The sequence below is a fragment of the Ruditapes philippinarum genome, unplaced genomic scaffold (assembly GCF_026571515.1).
Source record: "Ruditapes philippinarum isolate M1 unplaced genomic scaffold, ASM2657151v2 ctg14155_1_1_1_1, whole genome shotgun sequence".
In the NCBI taxonomy this organism is placed as follows: domain Eukaryota; kingdom Metazoa; phylum Mollusca; class Bivalvia; order Venerida; family Veneridae; genus Ruditapes; species Ruditapes philippinarum.
Window position 1 is genome coordinate 1 of NW_026860425.1, and position 17630 is coordinate 17630.

At 32.2% G+C, this 17630-nt stretch overlaps 2 protein-coding genes across 2 annotated transcripts; both read left to right on the plus strand.

Moving 5' to 3' along the window:
* Positions 1 to 686: 686 nt before the first annotated feature.
* On the plus strand, positions 687 to 3541 carry LOC132760019 (semaphorin-5A-like). Its single transcript, XM_060751904.1, has 5 exons — positions 687 to 978; positions 1484 to 1654; positions 2060 to 2233; positions 2587 to 2760; positions 2996 to 3541. Exons 2-5 carry the CDS (start codon positions 1546 to 1548, stop codon positions 3430 to 3432), a joined length of 894 nt encoding a protein of 297 aa, XP_060607887.1. The 5' UTR covers positions 687 to 978; positions 1484 to 1545; the 3' UTR covers positions 3433 to 3541.
* Positions 3542 to 8938: 5397 nt separating this feature from the next.
* On the plus strand, positions 8939 to 14090 carry LOC132760017 (thrombospondin-2-like). Its single transcript, XM_060751903.1, has 10 exons — positions 8939 to 9035; positions 9168 to 9206; positions 9578 to 9657; positions 9852 to 9920; positions 10197 to 10332; positions 10839 to 10967; positions 11340 to 11510; positions 12554 to 12724; positions 13202 to 13375; positions 13604 to 14090. Exons 1-10 carry the CDS (start codon positions 9020 to 9022, stop codon positions 14065 to 14067), a joined length of 1449 nt encoding a protein of 482 aa, XP_060607886.1. The 5' UTR covers positions 8939 to 9019; the 3' UTR covers positions 14068 to 14090.
* Positions 14091 to 17630: the final 3540 nt, after the last annotated feature.

Sequence of the window (17630 nt, forward strand, 5' to 3'; positions counted from 1 at the left end):
TCATTTTTGTCGACATTTTTGGGGATTATTTAACTAGTAATTTTTTAAGCAAATAAGGTTTTTTACTTTCCCACAAAAAACAAAAATTTAAATTTTAATCCATTTTTAAATTTTTGTATGATTCCTTTTTTCATAAAATACAAGGTCGAATTTTCATGGACACTGCAACTTGATTGTTCTTAAACTATTCAAGTTTTTTTATCTATACAATTAGAAAATGAACTATATTGTCGGAACGATACTTTCAATTGAAATAACTAAATAACTGATAATTCTTTATTGAGTCATTATTTCTGAGTTGGGAATCAAAACTACGTCGTATCCTACAATTTGTAAACAAACACCGCCATCTTTGAATAAAAATATATATATTGGTGTATTACTCTTTTTGTTGGAAATCACTGAAAACCAGATTTATGTATTAACGAACTCCACAATTTTCCGTTTCATTAATTTGGTACATGTTACTAGCTGAACTATTTGGTAAAACAGAAGTTATATCGAACTTGAAACTCGAAGCGAGCCAGAAGTTTTGTGGATATGACGTAATTCATTTTGCCTTATCCATTGTTATTTAATTCAATCAATATTATACTCGTTTCAGATTATACCCATAAGCTTCAAAATGTAATTTTGCATCATTCACTAAATTTCATTTAAAGCAGAAGTTTTTTGTTTTTTGTTGTTGTTGTTTTTGTTTTTTGTTTTTTTTGTTTCAAAAAAATGATGTGTACGAAATGATAAGACGCAGTTGAAAATAAAGTATGATACGACGCAGTTCTGATTCCCAGCCCTGTATTTAAACAGTGGATGGTCAGTGGGCTTCATGGCTTGCCTGGACTAGCTGTGACGTTACCTGTGGAGACGGTCACCAGTCGCGTAAAAGAACGTGTACAGAGCCAGCCCCCGCGGGAGGGGGTAATTATTGTCAAGGACACTCTGACGAAATTCAGAGGTGCACTCTTCAGCCATGTCCAGGTTATATAAGCAACGATTGTTAACTATGAGTATATGATACATAATTATAGGAACTGTTATCTTTTCATTATTCATAAACACACATATTTGACAAAAACGTCTTAAGTTAGTGTCCAAGTTTGATTTTGACATTGATTTAGATAAATGTTACAATGGACTCCCATGCTTTTCCTCGATTAAAATTACAAATGAACCTTAAACTTTGTTGTCTGAAAAAAAAAAGTCCTCGCTTATAAAGACAGTTTTCCGCTAAAAGAACCACACATCTCTTCATTAATTCATTGACTGTACAGAACGTCTTAACACACAACGTTCGGTACTGTTAACCAAAATGGCCCGTGTTTTGTCACCCAGAACTAAGATTTACGATTGTTTTATCAACAATTATATTTTTTTTTTGAATTCTGCTAAAAAGACTTATTCATTTTTTGGTCATATTCAATGAAATTTTGAAATAGTGTTACAGCTACAGAAACACGTAAAATATCATACTTTATATCTTTAGTTCATGGTCACTGGTCAACATGGAGTGGCTGGGGGAGCTGCAGTACAACATGCGGTATTGGAATGCAACGTAGAGACCGAACATGTTCAAATCCCTATCCTGCACGTTTTGGAGATCATTGTTATGGTGATTCAAGAGATGATAGACTATGTGTCGATGCAGTTTGTCCCGGTAATATGATACATGTCTTTCCTTCATTAGCGATTGAAACAAAACAATTACTAATATATAGGAGTAATATATTGTTACGCATTACATGCTATTTGACAAACTATGTAAAGTTAAACAAATTATAGTTAAACTCGAAGGTATTAAGTACCATTTTAAAATACTTGCTGACGGACTGTCAATGTATGAATAGAAAAAAAACTAGTCAAAGAATTTCCAGAAATGATGGTTGGCGATTTTAAAATCAGCTAAATCAACTTGTGCCGAAGGTATAAAAGGACTATCGCGTCTAAAGTATCATACACACCCTAGATTAAGTATCATTTTAGGAAGCTCACTAGGCGACAAGTACAAAGTATAATCTCCAAAATTAAACATATTAGAATTTACTATAACTTTGTCACATAGTAACCGACGGTGGTTGGAGCACGTGGACATCATGGACAGCATGTACAGCAAGTTGTGGAGGTGGGATAAAGTCTCACTATAGGGATTGTATCAATCCTATGCCATCTGCAGGAGGAAAACATTGTACTGGACTTCAACATGAAGTAACAGCATGCAATCAGAATAATTGTCCTCGTAAGTTCCAATGGATTTAAGCTTTTAAATGTGTAGTAGAAATATTTCTTAGAGAATGTATTATTAAGATAATAAAACAACGATTTCCTTTACACATAATTTTATTAAAAAATTGGCATCATTTTAAGATACTTGCTGACGGACTGTCAATGTATGAATAGAAAAAAAACTAGTAAATGATGGGTGGCGATTTTAAAATCAGCTGAATTAACTTGTGCCGAAGATATTAAAGGACTATCGCGTCTAAAGTATTATACACAATCTAGATAAATTTCATTTTAGAAGTTCACTAGGCGACAAGAACAAAGTATTATCTTAAAAAATAAACATATAACTGTAACTTTGTTACATAGTAACCGACGGTGGTTGGAGCACGTGGACATCATGGACAGCATGTACAGCAAGTTGCGGAAGTGGGATAAAGTCTCACTATAGAGATTGTAACAATCCTATGCCATCTGTAGGAGGAAGACTTTGTACTGGACTTCAACATGAAGTAACATCATGTAATCAGAAGAATTGTCCTCGTAAGTCGCAATGGATTTAAGCTTTTAAATGTGTAGTAGCAATATTTCTTAGAGAATTTGTTAATAACATAATAAAACAACGATTTTCTTTACACATTACTTTCTAAAAAAATTGACATCATTTTAAGAAGAAAAATCAGATGTAGAAAATAAATCAGTTATTTTTCTCTTTTTTATTTAGAATTGTGTAGTATTATACATGTACAACAATGATTATAACAATATATGTTTTCAGGAAAGCTGTCGTCATTTTCGTACTCTCATCCTGTAATGACTGAGATTTTTCGCTACAAAGAAAAGTTATGTCATATCTTTTCTTTTGGATCAATATATACCTGTTCCACCGTTGCTTTTGACACTAAAATATTTGAAGAAGGGTCTTCTTACAACAGTACGACTGGCGACTTTACGTGCTCTTATCCAGGTGTTTATGTTTTCATGGCTTCGTTAATCAGTTCTGCTGGATCAAAAATTAATTGTGATATTACAAAGAACAATCACGCCATGGCAAAAATTATCAAATATTCGTCAGATAGTAAAGACTCTATAAGTGCAACGATAACATTACATCTCCAACGTGGTGATAAGATTTCCTTGTTTTGTCAGCATTTTTCTGAAATTTTAGAGTCATCTTCAACCTTCAGTGGATTTCTCTTACAATCTGATAGCTAATGTATATACATGTATAAAATGAATATTAGCCAATCAAACATTTGTTTTTCTTCTATGACTCATATATTTAATGTATAATAAAAAAGAAATAAAATGAGTTTTGCCTTTGAACATTGCCCTTTCCATGTTGTTCTTTGTTCTCATTTTTTCCACAAAGGCCGGGTGCACAATTTTACCGTTTAAATTTTGATTCGGTTGTTCAACCTTTTTCCGGATATTCCCACTGCTTAGAAACATTTAATACTAGTAATAAATTACGAGGTGCCCTGATTATTTACAAAAGAATCATTTAATATACCTTTGTTTTGTCGTATCATACTATATTGCTTGATTACAATATGATCTACTTCGTTAAAAGAATAACCATTTATAAGGGACATATACAAACTGCTTCAGCAGAATAATAAAAATGTTACATCAAGACATGAAGATTTTTTGTGACATTTCGTGATAAAAGAAATGATACAAATAGCTTTTCATATTCCATATGTAATATCAATGTATCTGAACACTTAGACATAAAAATATCAAATTAAAATGACTTTGAACATTTAAGTTGAATATATATTACCAGTATCTGTTTACTTTTATATTTAAAACTTTAAGATTTGATACTTTTAGCTCGGTACTAAAAAATATTTCAAAAAAAGAAAACTAAACCATTTATCAGAACTTCAAATGTAGATAATAATAAAAAGTAAGAAAAACATATAACTGTCAAACATTAACATAATATACATGTACATGTCATGACTAACCAGTTACTGAATCGTACTTCTAAAGTGTTAATTGGCTTGTACTCAAATTGACATAAATATTTCATGTACTTAACATGTATTCGTCATGCAAATTTCACTTTAAATTTTATAAAATAATTTGCGCCATTTTTCATTTTGTTTAGGGGACACATTTTCATATAAAACATATAAAAAAGGCATGGAAGAGACTAAATGGTACTTCATTCTTAATTTAACGTCCATTATCTGGTTACCTATGTACTGTGACCGGAGAGGACCCATATCCGAACTTGGCCAAAGAATCATCAAAACAATCCCAATTTCCAGAATATTTGGTATTAAAACTGCAGCCACTAGAGTGTTAACAAGATTAATCTATTCTTAGGTCATGTGACCTATTTTTTGACCGGAGATGACCCATATTCAAACTTGATCTCAAAAACCATGAAAGCAACCTTCCTGGCCAATTTCCAGGATATTTTGATCAAAACTGCAAATTATTTATAATTACATTTTCTAAAGCAATGATGTTACTGAACAGATGTAAAACTATAAGTTTGTTTGTTTGTTTGTTTTGGGTTTTACGTCACATCGACACAGTATAGGTCATATCGCGACGTTCATGCTTTACTAGAAGAGGAAGGCCTCAGGTGCGCTTCCGTGCATTATTTCAGGCACGAACGGGCACCTGAGTAGAACCACCGACGTTCCGTAAGTTAGCTGGATAGCTTCCTCACATGAAAGAATCCAAAGTTCCTGTCGGGATTCGAACCCACAGCGGTGAGGGACAAGTGGTTTGAAGTCAACGACTTTAACCACTCGGCCACGGACGCCCCAACACTATAAGCAGGAAATATAAAAAAATAACATTGACTAAAAAGACCTAGCATATAGCACAAAAGGTTGTTCAAGACATTGCGAAGTACCTTGAATACACTATAGTTTGCATGTTAAAGACTCATGGAATATCTATTTCTTTTGCATCACAAAACACATCTTTATTAAAAATGTGTTGTTTGTATGTAAAAAGATTTAAATGTACCTTGTAAATATTGTCAATTTATTTCACATAAGTTTGCAATTCTTTCAGGCAAGCTATTTTACAAGACAAACAATAAATGTATTTTTAGTATGTACCTTTTATGTATGATTTTCATTTGTATAATGATTATCAATTTTCATCTTTTTCATTATTATTATTGTCAATCTTTACTTTTAAAATTGTTATCAAAAGAAATAGTTAAAGATCCTGTATGCTGTAATTTAGCTTGTTACCACACTTAAATGTAATTTTATATATGTATATAATTTTGATTCTAAACCATTTTTCAAACATCGTAGAATATGTAAAATTCATACTGCAATTTTTTCTTCACATTATATGTTATCATCAAAATATATGCATTATTTTCTTATTGAAAGAATTGACTTAAACTTTTTAGAAAATAAATTTTTAATTAACTCCCTTTATTAACATGAAAATGTAAATTCAGTAATATTTTTACAAATAATGCTTTTTGGAACTTACAATAATTGATAAATCTTCATTTGAGCATTATATTTATGATATACAACCATAATAAAATGTGTTACAGGATCTTTAACATAAACGAGTCTGTTACGAGGATAATACTGGCTGGGGCGACATCGATGAATGTTGATGAATGTTTCTGCTCAAAAAGATATCCAAGCCGTCAGGCCGAGACGATTTTATTGCCAGTGTTATATCAGTAACTAAAGAGTTTCATATATAATAACAATTGTATTACAATTTCATTATATTTTGTATCACAAATCAGCAAAAAATGCTATTTTAGTGCTTTTTCCCTCTCTTGTGCCCTGTTCCTTTCGTCTCAAAAATAAACCCCAGAAAAAATGAACCAATACCATATAATGCTTTCGTATGTTACCATACCCCCGCCGCATTTTCAGCGGTGTGTGTGAGGGAGGGGGTTAACGTGTGTTGCTGCTGTTGAAAAATCATTGCACAGAATGAAAGTTCTTTTAAAGACGACCCTGTAAAATATAATCATAAAATTCAATATTCTCTATAACTCTTTCAGAGTAAAAAAGATGCTGTGGGATGTTCCATTTTGGGTTTGAATTTTTCTTTGAATTTGAAAAAAAAAGACAAAAACGATGCTCATCATTTTCGTAACTCATGATAAATTTTATTCAGCCAAAAAGCATGATGTTTGAAAATATGATAAACTATAAATATTTTGATATATCTTTATTATACATGTTTCAAATAAACCGGTTGTTTCTGTGATATCTAAGAATTTGTTAATTTTGATTATGTTGTAAATAATTTTGTTTTAAAGCATAATAAAATCACATGAAAAGACGATCCAAGCAGTAGCATGCTAACATTTATAAACAACATGCTATTTATAAATGAAGGAAACATTAAGGCTTAAACCAGACTTATAATACACCGAAAGGAAAACAGACGCCATTTATGAGGACATTAATTACATTTTGATGTACTAAAATGTTTCTATAACAAACTTTAATTATGTACTTTCTCGAAATAAGATGAGCAGTGAATTTTAAACGATTTATCCGAAAATCAAACGTATAAAAATATTTGTAAACGACAGCCAAGTACTGATAATCAATTTATATTTGAAAGTTTTTGTTCTGCACATTTTTGATTTCCGAGAGAAAAATAAAGATTCACCTTATTGCAAAATGTATACCGGAGTTGATCCCTAAACCCCCATCTGTAATTGGTCTTAGAAGTCGTAAAAGAATTAATTTTGTGATCATAGATAACTACAATATTTTGTTGAGTTTCATCTTGGACAATTGTCGTTGTTTTAAATAGCTTTACTAACCAATAAACAAAATATGTACTTTGAAATGCAAGAAGTATGCTGAGTATGCTTAAGTTTAATAACTGTTGTTAAAACGTAAATTGTTTGCAAATTACTTCTAAAACATGTTAACATACATTGAACTATTTTATTGGCTGAAAGTGCAGGTTATTTATTAATTTAAGATCTTTTATTCTAATGAAATTTTGGTTTACTACTGCATTATTATTTATTTTAGTAACATATTTACCGTATCTTTTACAAACATTACAGTTGGTTTTAGTAAAATGATGACATAATCTTATATTTCTAGTCAAAGGGAGATAATAAGAACACACTTGGCAATCATGAATTTCCCAAGAATAAAGGTTTCTTGTTTTATTTGTACAATCTAGTATGTAAACTCTAATAAATGTTTGGGGGAATGAAATGATTATATTTGCAATGTCGACTTTTGTCACCGATTAATGTACAGGGACATACAGAGACATTTTCGTGGAAGTGGAAATTATTAGAATTATGTCAAAGTTATGTCGAAGGGCAATTTTTGCATATATTATATTATTTATATACATGTTGCAAAAAGATATTTGAGAGTTTGTGAGTGGACGCTAACTTGCACGTTCTAGTACTGTCTATGAACGGGCTCAATCAAACCGGACCTGCAATATTTTCAATTTTGACGTGTTGGGCTTCCTTTTTAAATTCCGAACATATTTATCGACTAACTGCCATATTTTTTCATGATTTTTGTTTTAAAAGATTTTTTTATTTATTTAGTGAAACGCTTTTTGTTTTTATTTTTATGTTTTGTTTGTTTGTTTGTTATTGTTTTATTTGTTTTTGTACATAAGTCTAGACAACAGAAATCAGATATATCTTAATATGCTTACCACATGCCATAAAGTAACAGCACTTACTTATGCATTCAGTGTTGTTATATTTTTTCTGGTCCTTCAGGATCATTAATTTCGGCACTTTAAGTGTTGAAAATACAACGTTTACAGTCTATGTTTATCTTACAGATGATCTTGTTAGTACAGCCTATTGTAATTAGAGATTTTCAAATGAACGATCCGAATACACAAACATAAAATATCACAACAATACACAATTATACTTTTAATGTAAATATACAAAAAGGGCGGGCCCTTTGATAATGTTCTTATAACTTCGCTATACTCTTTTGTATATTTACATAAATGTATTTATGTATAAGTAAAAGAAAGAGCACCGAAGGTTTCACGAGGCTATCTGATTTGTACCCGAGTATTAATCAAACTGCCGAGTGTTTTGATGTTCTTTCTCTTTTGTATCATAGTCACAATACATAAACTCCAGCAAAAATGAGTCACTCAATGGGCATGCTTTGGAGTGCGGGTAACTAATACCTGCACTCAAGTTAACGCGCTGTGCATATATATGTATACGATTTAAGTCTGACACATTTTCAGCAGAAAGGTCCCAAATTTATGATACAATTGTTCATAATTGTGAAACTTCATGTAATTTTAACTATGTATATATTTTACAATTCGCCAAAGTATGTCTGTCAATAAAATCGTCCTATTTTGTTAAACTTCTGCCGAAATATTTACCATAAAGTGCCGTTACTCTTATGAATTAAAATTAATACGTTAAATGAGCCGATTAAATGGATTGTGCTGCACTTAATTTGAATGGACGGGCTAACTGTATGTCGGTTAAAGGTTACATACAGAGTTTGAAGAAACTAATTTTCTCGCTTCACCTCGTTCGCTGGAAAATGAATTTTTTAAAACTATGTATTTAACATATAACCTATACATACAATAAAATATGTTTAAACAATCGATCCGGATATCATTCAACTGAATCGTTTTACCATAATCAAACGTAATAACCTACTTATTTCAAATGTTAATTGTAAATGACCGTAATGACATAATTTATTATCTCATTCTGTTACTAATTAGGAAACATTGTACATTAAATGGCTCTTATCAAAGACGCATTAAAATTGAATGACATTGTACAAGAAATTACGAAGCGATGCAGATCTCTTTTGGTAAATAAAATTAATAATATTTATAAATGTTATGATTAAAAAATATGAAGTTGTCTTATTTATGTATTTTACATACTATCTAATATACTTTTATTAGCCATTTTAACTGTAACATTCAATTTTCTCTTTCAGTAATCTGCATCATTCTTTTTGGTGTTACTTCGACATCTGGTAAGTTCAATTGTACCTAACTCAATACTTTTGGTACAAATATGTAATATGATATATTACGCCAGATTTGGAGATGTGATCACTTAATTCTTAACAATATTGCTTTACAATTATTCAATATTCATTGACGCTACTGTTGAAATGATACTTTTGGTGTATACATCAAAAGAATTGTTATAAATGAAAGTGTAAGCTGCCAAGAACTAACAGAAATTCAAAACAATACAAAACCAAGAAAAGATGTTTTGTCAATACAAATTTCTAATAGGTTGAATATTTCTCAAAATAGTATTTTAGACTAATGATATGTATAAACTTGTGTGCTGGTTGTGGTCGATTTTTTATGTAATTATAAATTTATTTCCATTTAGCGGCAACTGAGTGTTTTGCCTGTAGCAGTGTCCAGACAGTTGCTGAATGTAAGACTACAAAAACGTGCAACGCTGATGAGGTAGATTTCTTATAAACATAAAATTAAATGCTCTTTTATATACATGTTGTAACTTTAAAAAATTGTAATGTCATTGCCTTTGATACAGCAACAAAACTAGGATTCTATTGTTCCATGTACCAATACTTGCTAATCGACAGTACTTTCTATATAAGACTAAATTCCGTTGCTATTTACCGCTTGATTTATTTAAGATATGCTTTACTGACTTCCTACCACAAGGAAACAGGACACTGTATTCATTCGGATGTCGATCTGAGACAGTAAGTGGACTTTACAATTTTCATATGTGTACATATTTCAAACTTTCAGACTTAATTTATATGCCCCCTGCTACAATAAATAAAAGATGTTCTGGCTGATGATGTTTTTAATAATTTAGTTGAATACCTTAGATTTCACAAATAATTTCATGATCAACTTTGTGTTATTAATATCAAACGTTGAAGGTTAATTTATTTCTTGAATAAAATTATATGGTATTTCTGATTAATTCGTGTATTGAAATTTTAGTTTTTTCACTTGAATGTATATTTCAGAACTGTACATCAGTTGTTTCAAATACAGGAAATATGTCAATTGGAGGGTCACTGGTAGGGCGGTCTTTGCCTACGTCATCATGTTCCCAGTGCTGCAAAGAGAATCATTGTAATAGACATCTGTGCCAACAAACATGTGAGTTACCGTGTTCAAAACAATATATGAGAAGGATAATTTAAATTGTAATACTTTCTAGGTCTTCTTTCTCATCACGAGTAAAATGAGGTTTCAATTCGTTGTCAATTTTGCCTTTTTGTTGTTTGTTGTAATGGGTGTTTCGTCGCACCAACACAGTATAAGTCATATAGTGAGGTGGGGGAAGACCTCAAGTGTTTCTATGTGCGTTATTTCAGGCACAAACGGGCACCTGAAAAGCACCAAAGACGTTCCGTAGGCTAAAACATTAAAGAATTCGTATACTCTTGCGCGGCTCGAACGGACGGCGATGAGAGTCATAAACAATGTACACTAAAATCTATTAAGTATTTTGCAGAAATGTGTTCAGACATAAAATACCATAAAAATATGATAATCATAAGTATTTTATTTTACGATATGTCAAGGAGGAATTTTTACGAAATATCCACTTTATTTGTAATTAATATATTATTATAACTTTTTGTTTCGATTATAATTTCAAGATTCGCTTAAAGAGTGTTCAGACAGAGAAAACATAGACTGTCTCACCCTTGAACAATTTGCAAATATATGTGCAGATACACAGAGAGCTTTATCAGTTTGTCGACGATTTTGCGGATTATGTAGCTACGGTATTATTTGATTAGCCAAATAAATTGTTCGGACATTCCTAAATGAAACGCGACAATTTCAATATAAATCCATTTATGTTTTTTATTATTCGTAATTTCATTTATTCATACATTTGAAGGTCGAGACTTTATGGGAGCCATATATTTGTTTGTTTATTTGGATTTTTACGGCACGTCAACACATAACTGGCCATATCGTGCCGAATGCTATAAAAGGAACCATAACCTTATTGTTCTAAAAGGTTTTGAAAAAGTATACAATTTGAAAACGAACACATTATTGTTGAAACATTCGCAACACTTGATACGTTCAATTGAAATAGGTAAAAAGTTTCAACTTCATTGAATTATAATTTAAACATAATTAAACAGAGGATGGTCAGTGGGCTTCATGGCATGCCTGGTCTAGCTGTGACGTAACTTGTGGAGACGGACACCAGTCGCGTAAAAGGACGTGTACAGAGCCAGTCCCTACGGGAGGGGGTCATAATTGTCAAGGACACCCTGACGAGACTCAAATGTGCACTCTTCAGCCATGCCCAGGTTATATATATATAAGTTACTAAATGCCAGTATTTGTTGAAATCATCAAATTAGCAAAAAGAGAGAAATAAAGAATCCCTAAATAACGCCCAAAACGACGAAATTATAAATTTTGAGGGCTCGCTTTGATTTAGCCTATTCATGAACGGTAATGGAAAGTGCAGGTAACCGCCCACGCCCCCCCCCCAGCACTGGCTTATGACAATTTAACATTTAGACATGAAATGATAACATTTTGAATTTAGAAACAACGAAAATCAATGGGCGGACTAAATAAAATGGAATTTGAAAGGGGATCTGAGGTTTTGAAGCCTGCGTCTCACAGAAAAGACGTAAAAAGACAAATTTAAAACGAAGACAAGATATCCTTAGGGTGATTATACACTATTTAAGTGAGAATACTGGAACCAACAAATTATTAGAAAGCCGAAAAGATAGAACTAAAATACAACAAGACTCTTAATTTTTTATATATACACCTGGAAATAAGTTAAGAACACCCCAGAAATTTAAAATTGGTTGTGATTGGAAGAACTTTCATGAGATGACGACTTAATTGAGCTAAAAAATAGTAACGTGATAAGTAGCGGTACCAATCTATTTAGAAATCATATGAAATCATAAACCAGTAAATTTATGAGTTTAGTTTATTATTAACCAAATTATTATAGCAAAAACAATGCGTTGTTTTCTTCCTACAAATGTAAGTGTTTATAATTATGGTGTTGAAGCGTTTACAAAACATAATTTGTTGGATATATTTGGTAATTATTGACGATTTCGTAACCTTATATGACATTATGTCGTGTGTAACCGTCCCTTGCCCACTTTTGAAAGTCTGTTACACACAACGTTCGGTAATGTTAACCAAATGGTCCGCTCTTTGTCACCCAAAACTTATACTTACGATTATTTTATCGACGATTAAAATGTGTTTTAATTCTGCTTAAAAGACTGATTCAAGTTTGGGTCATATTCAATGCTATTTTTAAATAGTGTTACACCTGCAGAAACACGTTAAATAGCAAACTTTGTTTCTTTAGTGCATGGTCACTGGTCAACATGGAGTAGTTGGGGAAGCTGCAGTACAACATGCGGTATTGGAATGCAACGTAGAGACCGAACATGTTCAAATCCCTATCCTGCACGTTTTGGAGACCATTGTTATGGTGATTCAAGGGATGATAGACTATGTGTCGATGCAGTTTGTCCTGGTAATATGATACACGTATTTCCTTCATTAGCGATTTAAACAAAAATGATTTGGTAATATGATACACGTATTTCCTTCATTAGCGATTTAAACAAAAATGAATTACTAATATTAAGGAATAACATATTTATACGGGTTCAAGTCATGTTATTTGAAAAGCTATCTTAAATAAAACAATTTCTGGTTTAACTTTAGGATTTAAGAACTAAAAAGGTAATAAATAATAAGTAACGAATAGTTTTTTCCAAGATACTTGCTGACGGACTGACACTGTATAAATAGCAAACATACTTGTCGACGAAGTTCCGGAAATGATGGACGGCGATTTTAAAACCAGCTGAATCAACTTGTGCAGAGGGTATTACTTAATCAGGTCTAACTCTTCTAAATATTATACAAATCTAGATTAAGTTTCATTTTATAAGTTCGCTAGATGACAAGAACAAAGTATAATCTTCAAAATAACTTTGTTACATAGTAACCGATGGTGGTTGGAGCGCATGGACCTCCTGGACAGCATGTACAGCAAGTTGTGGAGGTGGGATAAAGTCTCACTTTAGAGATTGTAACAATCCCATGCCATCTGCAGGAGGAAGACTTTGTACCGGGCTTCAACATGACGTAACAGCATGCAATCAAATGAATTGTCCTCGTAAGTTGCAATGGATTTAAGCTTTAAAATGTGTTGAAGTAATATTTCTTAGAGAATGTGTTATTAACATTATATAAAAACGAAATCTATACACATTATTTCTTCAAAATTTGGCATAGTTTTAAGAAAAACAATCATTCTTGTAGAAAATAAAACAGTTTTGTTTCTCTTCAGAATTGTGTATTATAATACACGTACACAAATGATAACAACAATAAATATTTTCAGGAAAGCTCTCGTCATTTTCGTACTCTCACCCGGTTTATGTTGGGGCTTTGCAATACTTAGAACAAAAAGAGTCAATGGCGTGTAAAAAACCGTACGTTCTATTTGATTTTAAATTACCTTATACTTCATGTACTACAATAGCATTTACCAGTAAAATATTTGAAGAAGGGTCTTCCTACAACAATGAGACTGGCGACTTTACATGCTCTTATCCAGGTGTTTATGTTTTCATGGCTTCGTTAATCAGTTCTGCTGGATCTACAATTGATTGTCATATTTCAAAGAACGGTCACACCATGGCAAAAATTATCAAAAATCCGCAAGATAGTACAGACTCTAGAAGTGCAACGATAACATTACAACTCCAGCGTGGTGATAAGATTTCCTTGTTTTGTCAGTATTTGTCAGACATTTTTGAGTCATCTTCAACTTTCAGTGGATTTCTCTTACACTCTGATGGCTAATGTATATACAGAATAAAATGAATATTGGCAAATTAAACATCTGTTTTTCTACTTTGACACATTTCTTTAACAAAAAGAGATAAAATGATGTTTGCCTTCGAATATTACCTTTGCCTTGTTGATCTTTGTTCTCATTTGTTTCTCACTAAGACAGATTGCAAAATTTTCACCTTTTAAAGTTTGCTTCCATCCTTTTCCGGAATTTCCCAGTCAATCTTAGAAGCATTATATTCTTGTAATACAAGTTACGAGGTCGTTTGATTATTTACAAATGTATCATTTAATAAACCTTTGTTTTGTCGATAGGTGACCTTCCAATATTGCTTGATACAATATGATCTACTTCGTTAAACGAAAATTCACTAATCAGGGTCAAATAGAAAGTTCTTTAGCAGCATTATAAATACGTTACAACACGACATGGAGGTTTTTATAATTTTTTTGTGATAGAATTGATACAAATAGCCTTTTTATTCCATATGTAATATTAATGTATCTGAGCACAAAGACTTAATAAAATAAAATTAAAATGTCCTCCAATCGGGCTCCTTATTAATTTCTAATAGGCGTGCGTGCATACAAATGAAGAAAAGTTAAAAGAACGTTCAGTTAAATTTAAGCACCTGAAAGCATTCCAAAAAGAACTGAATATGTAATGAGCGACCCAAACATCGGAAATACAGCAACAAGCATTATAGTTACCCCGATTGATAAAGACAACCGCCTAGAAGACGCGAATTATGAACACATTTGAGCCGCACCATAACAAAACCAATATAGTGCGTTTGCGACCAGCATGGATCCAAATCAGCGTGCGCATCCGTGCAGTCTGATCAAGATCCATGCTGATATAAAAACCTTATTATACGTAGATAAACTTATAGCGAACAGCATAGATCCTGATCAGACTGCGCGGATGCGCAGGCTGGTCGGGATCCATGCTGGTCGCAAACGCACTATGTTGGTTTTGTCATGATTTTCAGATCAGCTATCCACCCGTCACCAGCATGGAATGTACATAACTAAGTCTGCAATTTCCATGTAATTTTGGTATTTTCAAGGTGCACGCCTCCAGATGAGCCAAAATATTTCAAGAAAATCGATATAAAGTAAAATGTTATAAAATTTTGAAAAAAAAGGTAAAAACATTCAAGATTCAAGTTATATTTAACATTAACTGTGCGGTTTACGACTGATTTTGCAGTATTTTATCACCATATTTCTTCTGCCTAACTAACGCAGTAAGGGCTCTTTTTGTATATGTTGACAACGTTTTAGTAATTTTCTTAGATTGGTAAGTGCCGATTGCAATATGTAAATTACTATTTTTGTTCACCTCACAATATTCTTCTTTCAAATACATTTCTAAAACTTTCATGAAAGTGCTGCTTTAATGCTTCCGAGGGATTACGTTTTTGCTTATGCTATTAATATGTGGTTAAATCGGATTCATTAATTCAAAAGCAAATTTTAGTCTATCATTGATAAAATTGTAAACATATGTATGCTTACTCTTTAGATGCTGCAGTTTAAAATATCAATGCTTACTTGTCACCGTCCACTATTATTGTGTTTGGTTTTATGCCGGCGCACCAACACACCTAATGTCATATTGCGCAGGAACATGAAAGATTATTTTGGCTTTCCTCGAGTGTTATAAATGTAATGAAACACCTGTCTAAGCTAATGGATGCATATACTCCAGTAATTTTAACCCATTTAGTCGCCTCTTTCGAAACGCAGGGAAGACCCGTGGCTGCAATCCTGATGCCTCAACCCTAAAAGGCAATCCCTCGACCACAAGCGGGGGTGGTCACTGTCCAAAAAAACATTCAAGAGTAGATAAATATAAATCAGTGTAAATAATTAAAATGAAACAGATTGTATATTTTATACTGTCTGCTTTGTACATAATCAACATTTTAATGACACACTATGGATGCACCCATAAAAAACAACACGTTCATTTGTTGCTCTTGTACCAATAAAAAAGAGAAAAACAGAATCCCTAACGGCAAAATTTAAAATTATGCAGACTCGAGTTCAGTCTGTTCATGGATGTTAGATATGTAATTGCAAGCTACCGGCATAGGCGAAAGCAGAACACAACATTTAACATGATCTGGTTATATCTTAAATTATCAAACATCGCAAATGTTATCATGGAACCTTTAATGTGTCACGTAAGTGCCATTCCATGAAAAGCTGCATATGGTCTCCAAGTAAACAAGTGCGTTTAAAACAACAGGCGAAACTAAATAAAATGGAATTTTGAAAGGAGATTAGATGTTCAGAGATTATGAAGCCTGCATATCACAGACAAAATTAAACAGCAGGCAACTAATCTAAATTTTGATTAAGAGCGACTTGATTACACATCTTTCTAACATATATTATGAAAAAAAGATTGCCAGCGTAGCAACAAATATTTAGTGTAATGCAGAGTGGATAACATTTAGATTGTCTTCCGAAAATGATTTAGATCATAATCAATATAAACCAAATCTGAATAATTTCCAGGAAAGAAAATATTCCGTAATAACATACTAGAATATCTTATTAAAATTAATATCAAATCTGTAACCTTAAGTTAACTATATATTTTATGCATTGCCTAAATCTCATTTTCCAAAAGCAACAAAACAAACAATTCTGACATAAGTACCTTACTGGCGGATTGCGTGCAGTATGTTTTATGATTCGAGAATTTTCATATTGTTTTGTATTATAATACATTCTAAAATTTCCTGTTTTAGTATGTTAACAACCCATCTGATCTTTTATTCTTTTATTAGAAAATCTTTTTAAGCTTCATACTCAATATTAAAATTTTACCATGAATATAATAATGTAATTTATCATGAAAATTAAACGATATAAGATTAAAATTAAATATTATTTTAAGAAAAACAGTTTCATTTTAACTTATCTGCCAACTGCCGGCAACATCCACGTACTTTGAACTACATTTAACATCCACTACAAAAGTCTACCAAACTACTGTACACTGTATATGGCACAACCTCTGGCAAGGAATCAACACGGTTTTCAAGAAAGAGCATCGAAACACGAGGCTATCTGATTAAGTACGAGGGGGCGTAGCCCCCCCCCCCCCCGAGTATAAATCAGATTGCCGAGTGTTTTGATGTTCTTTCTCTTTTGTATCATAGTCAAACATGAAAACACGTTCCCTGTTGTCACAATATGAAACCCCAGACAAAAGTAACTAATGAACGAACATCTAAATATGATATTTCTGTCGATATCCCTTTCTCTGACGGCACAATAAGTAAACCCCAGACAAAATGAGCCAATCAATGGCCATTATCTTGAGTGCGGGTAACTAATACCTTCACTCCAGTTAACGCATTGTGCATGTATTTGTAAACGATTTAACTCTGACACATTTTCAACAGAAAGGTACCCAAACTATGATACAAATAACAGTTTAATAGAGAGGTTATGACTACTCTACTATTTTAAGACATACTGCATGCATAGTGAACATACCTTTTACTCTTGGTCTCAACGCTTTCCTCTTTTGATTACATCTGACGCACTAA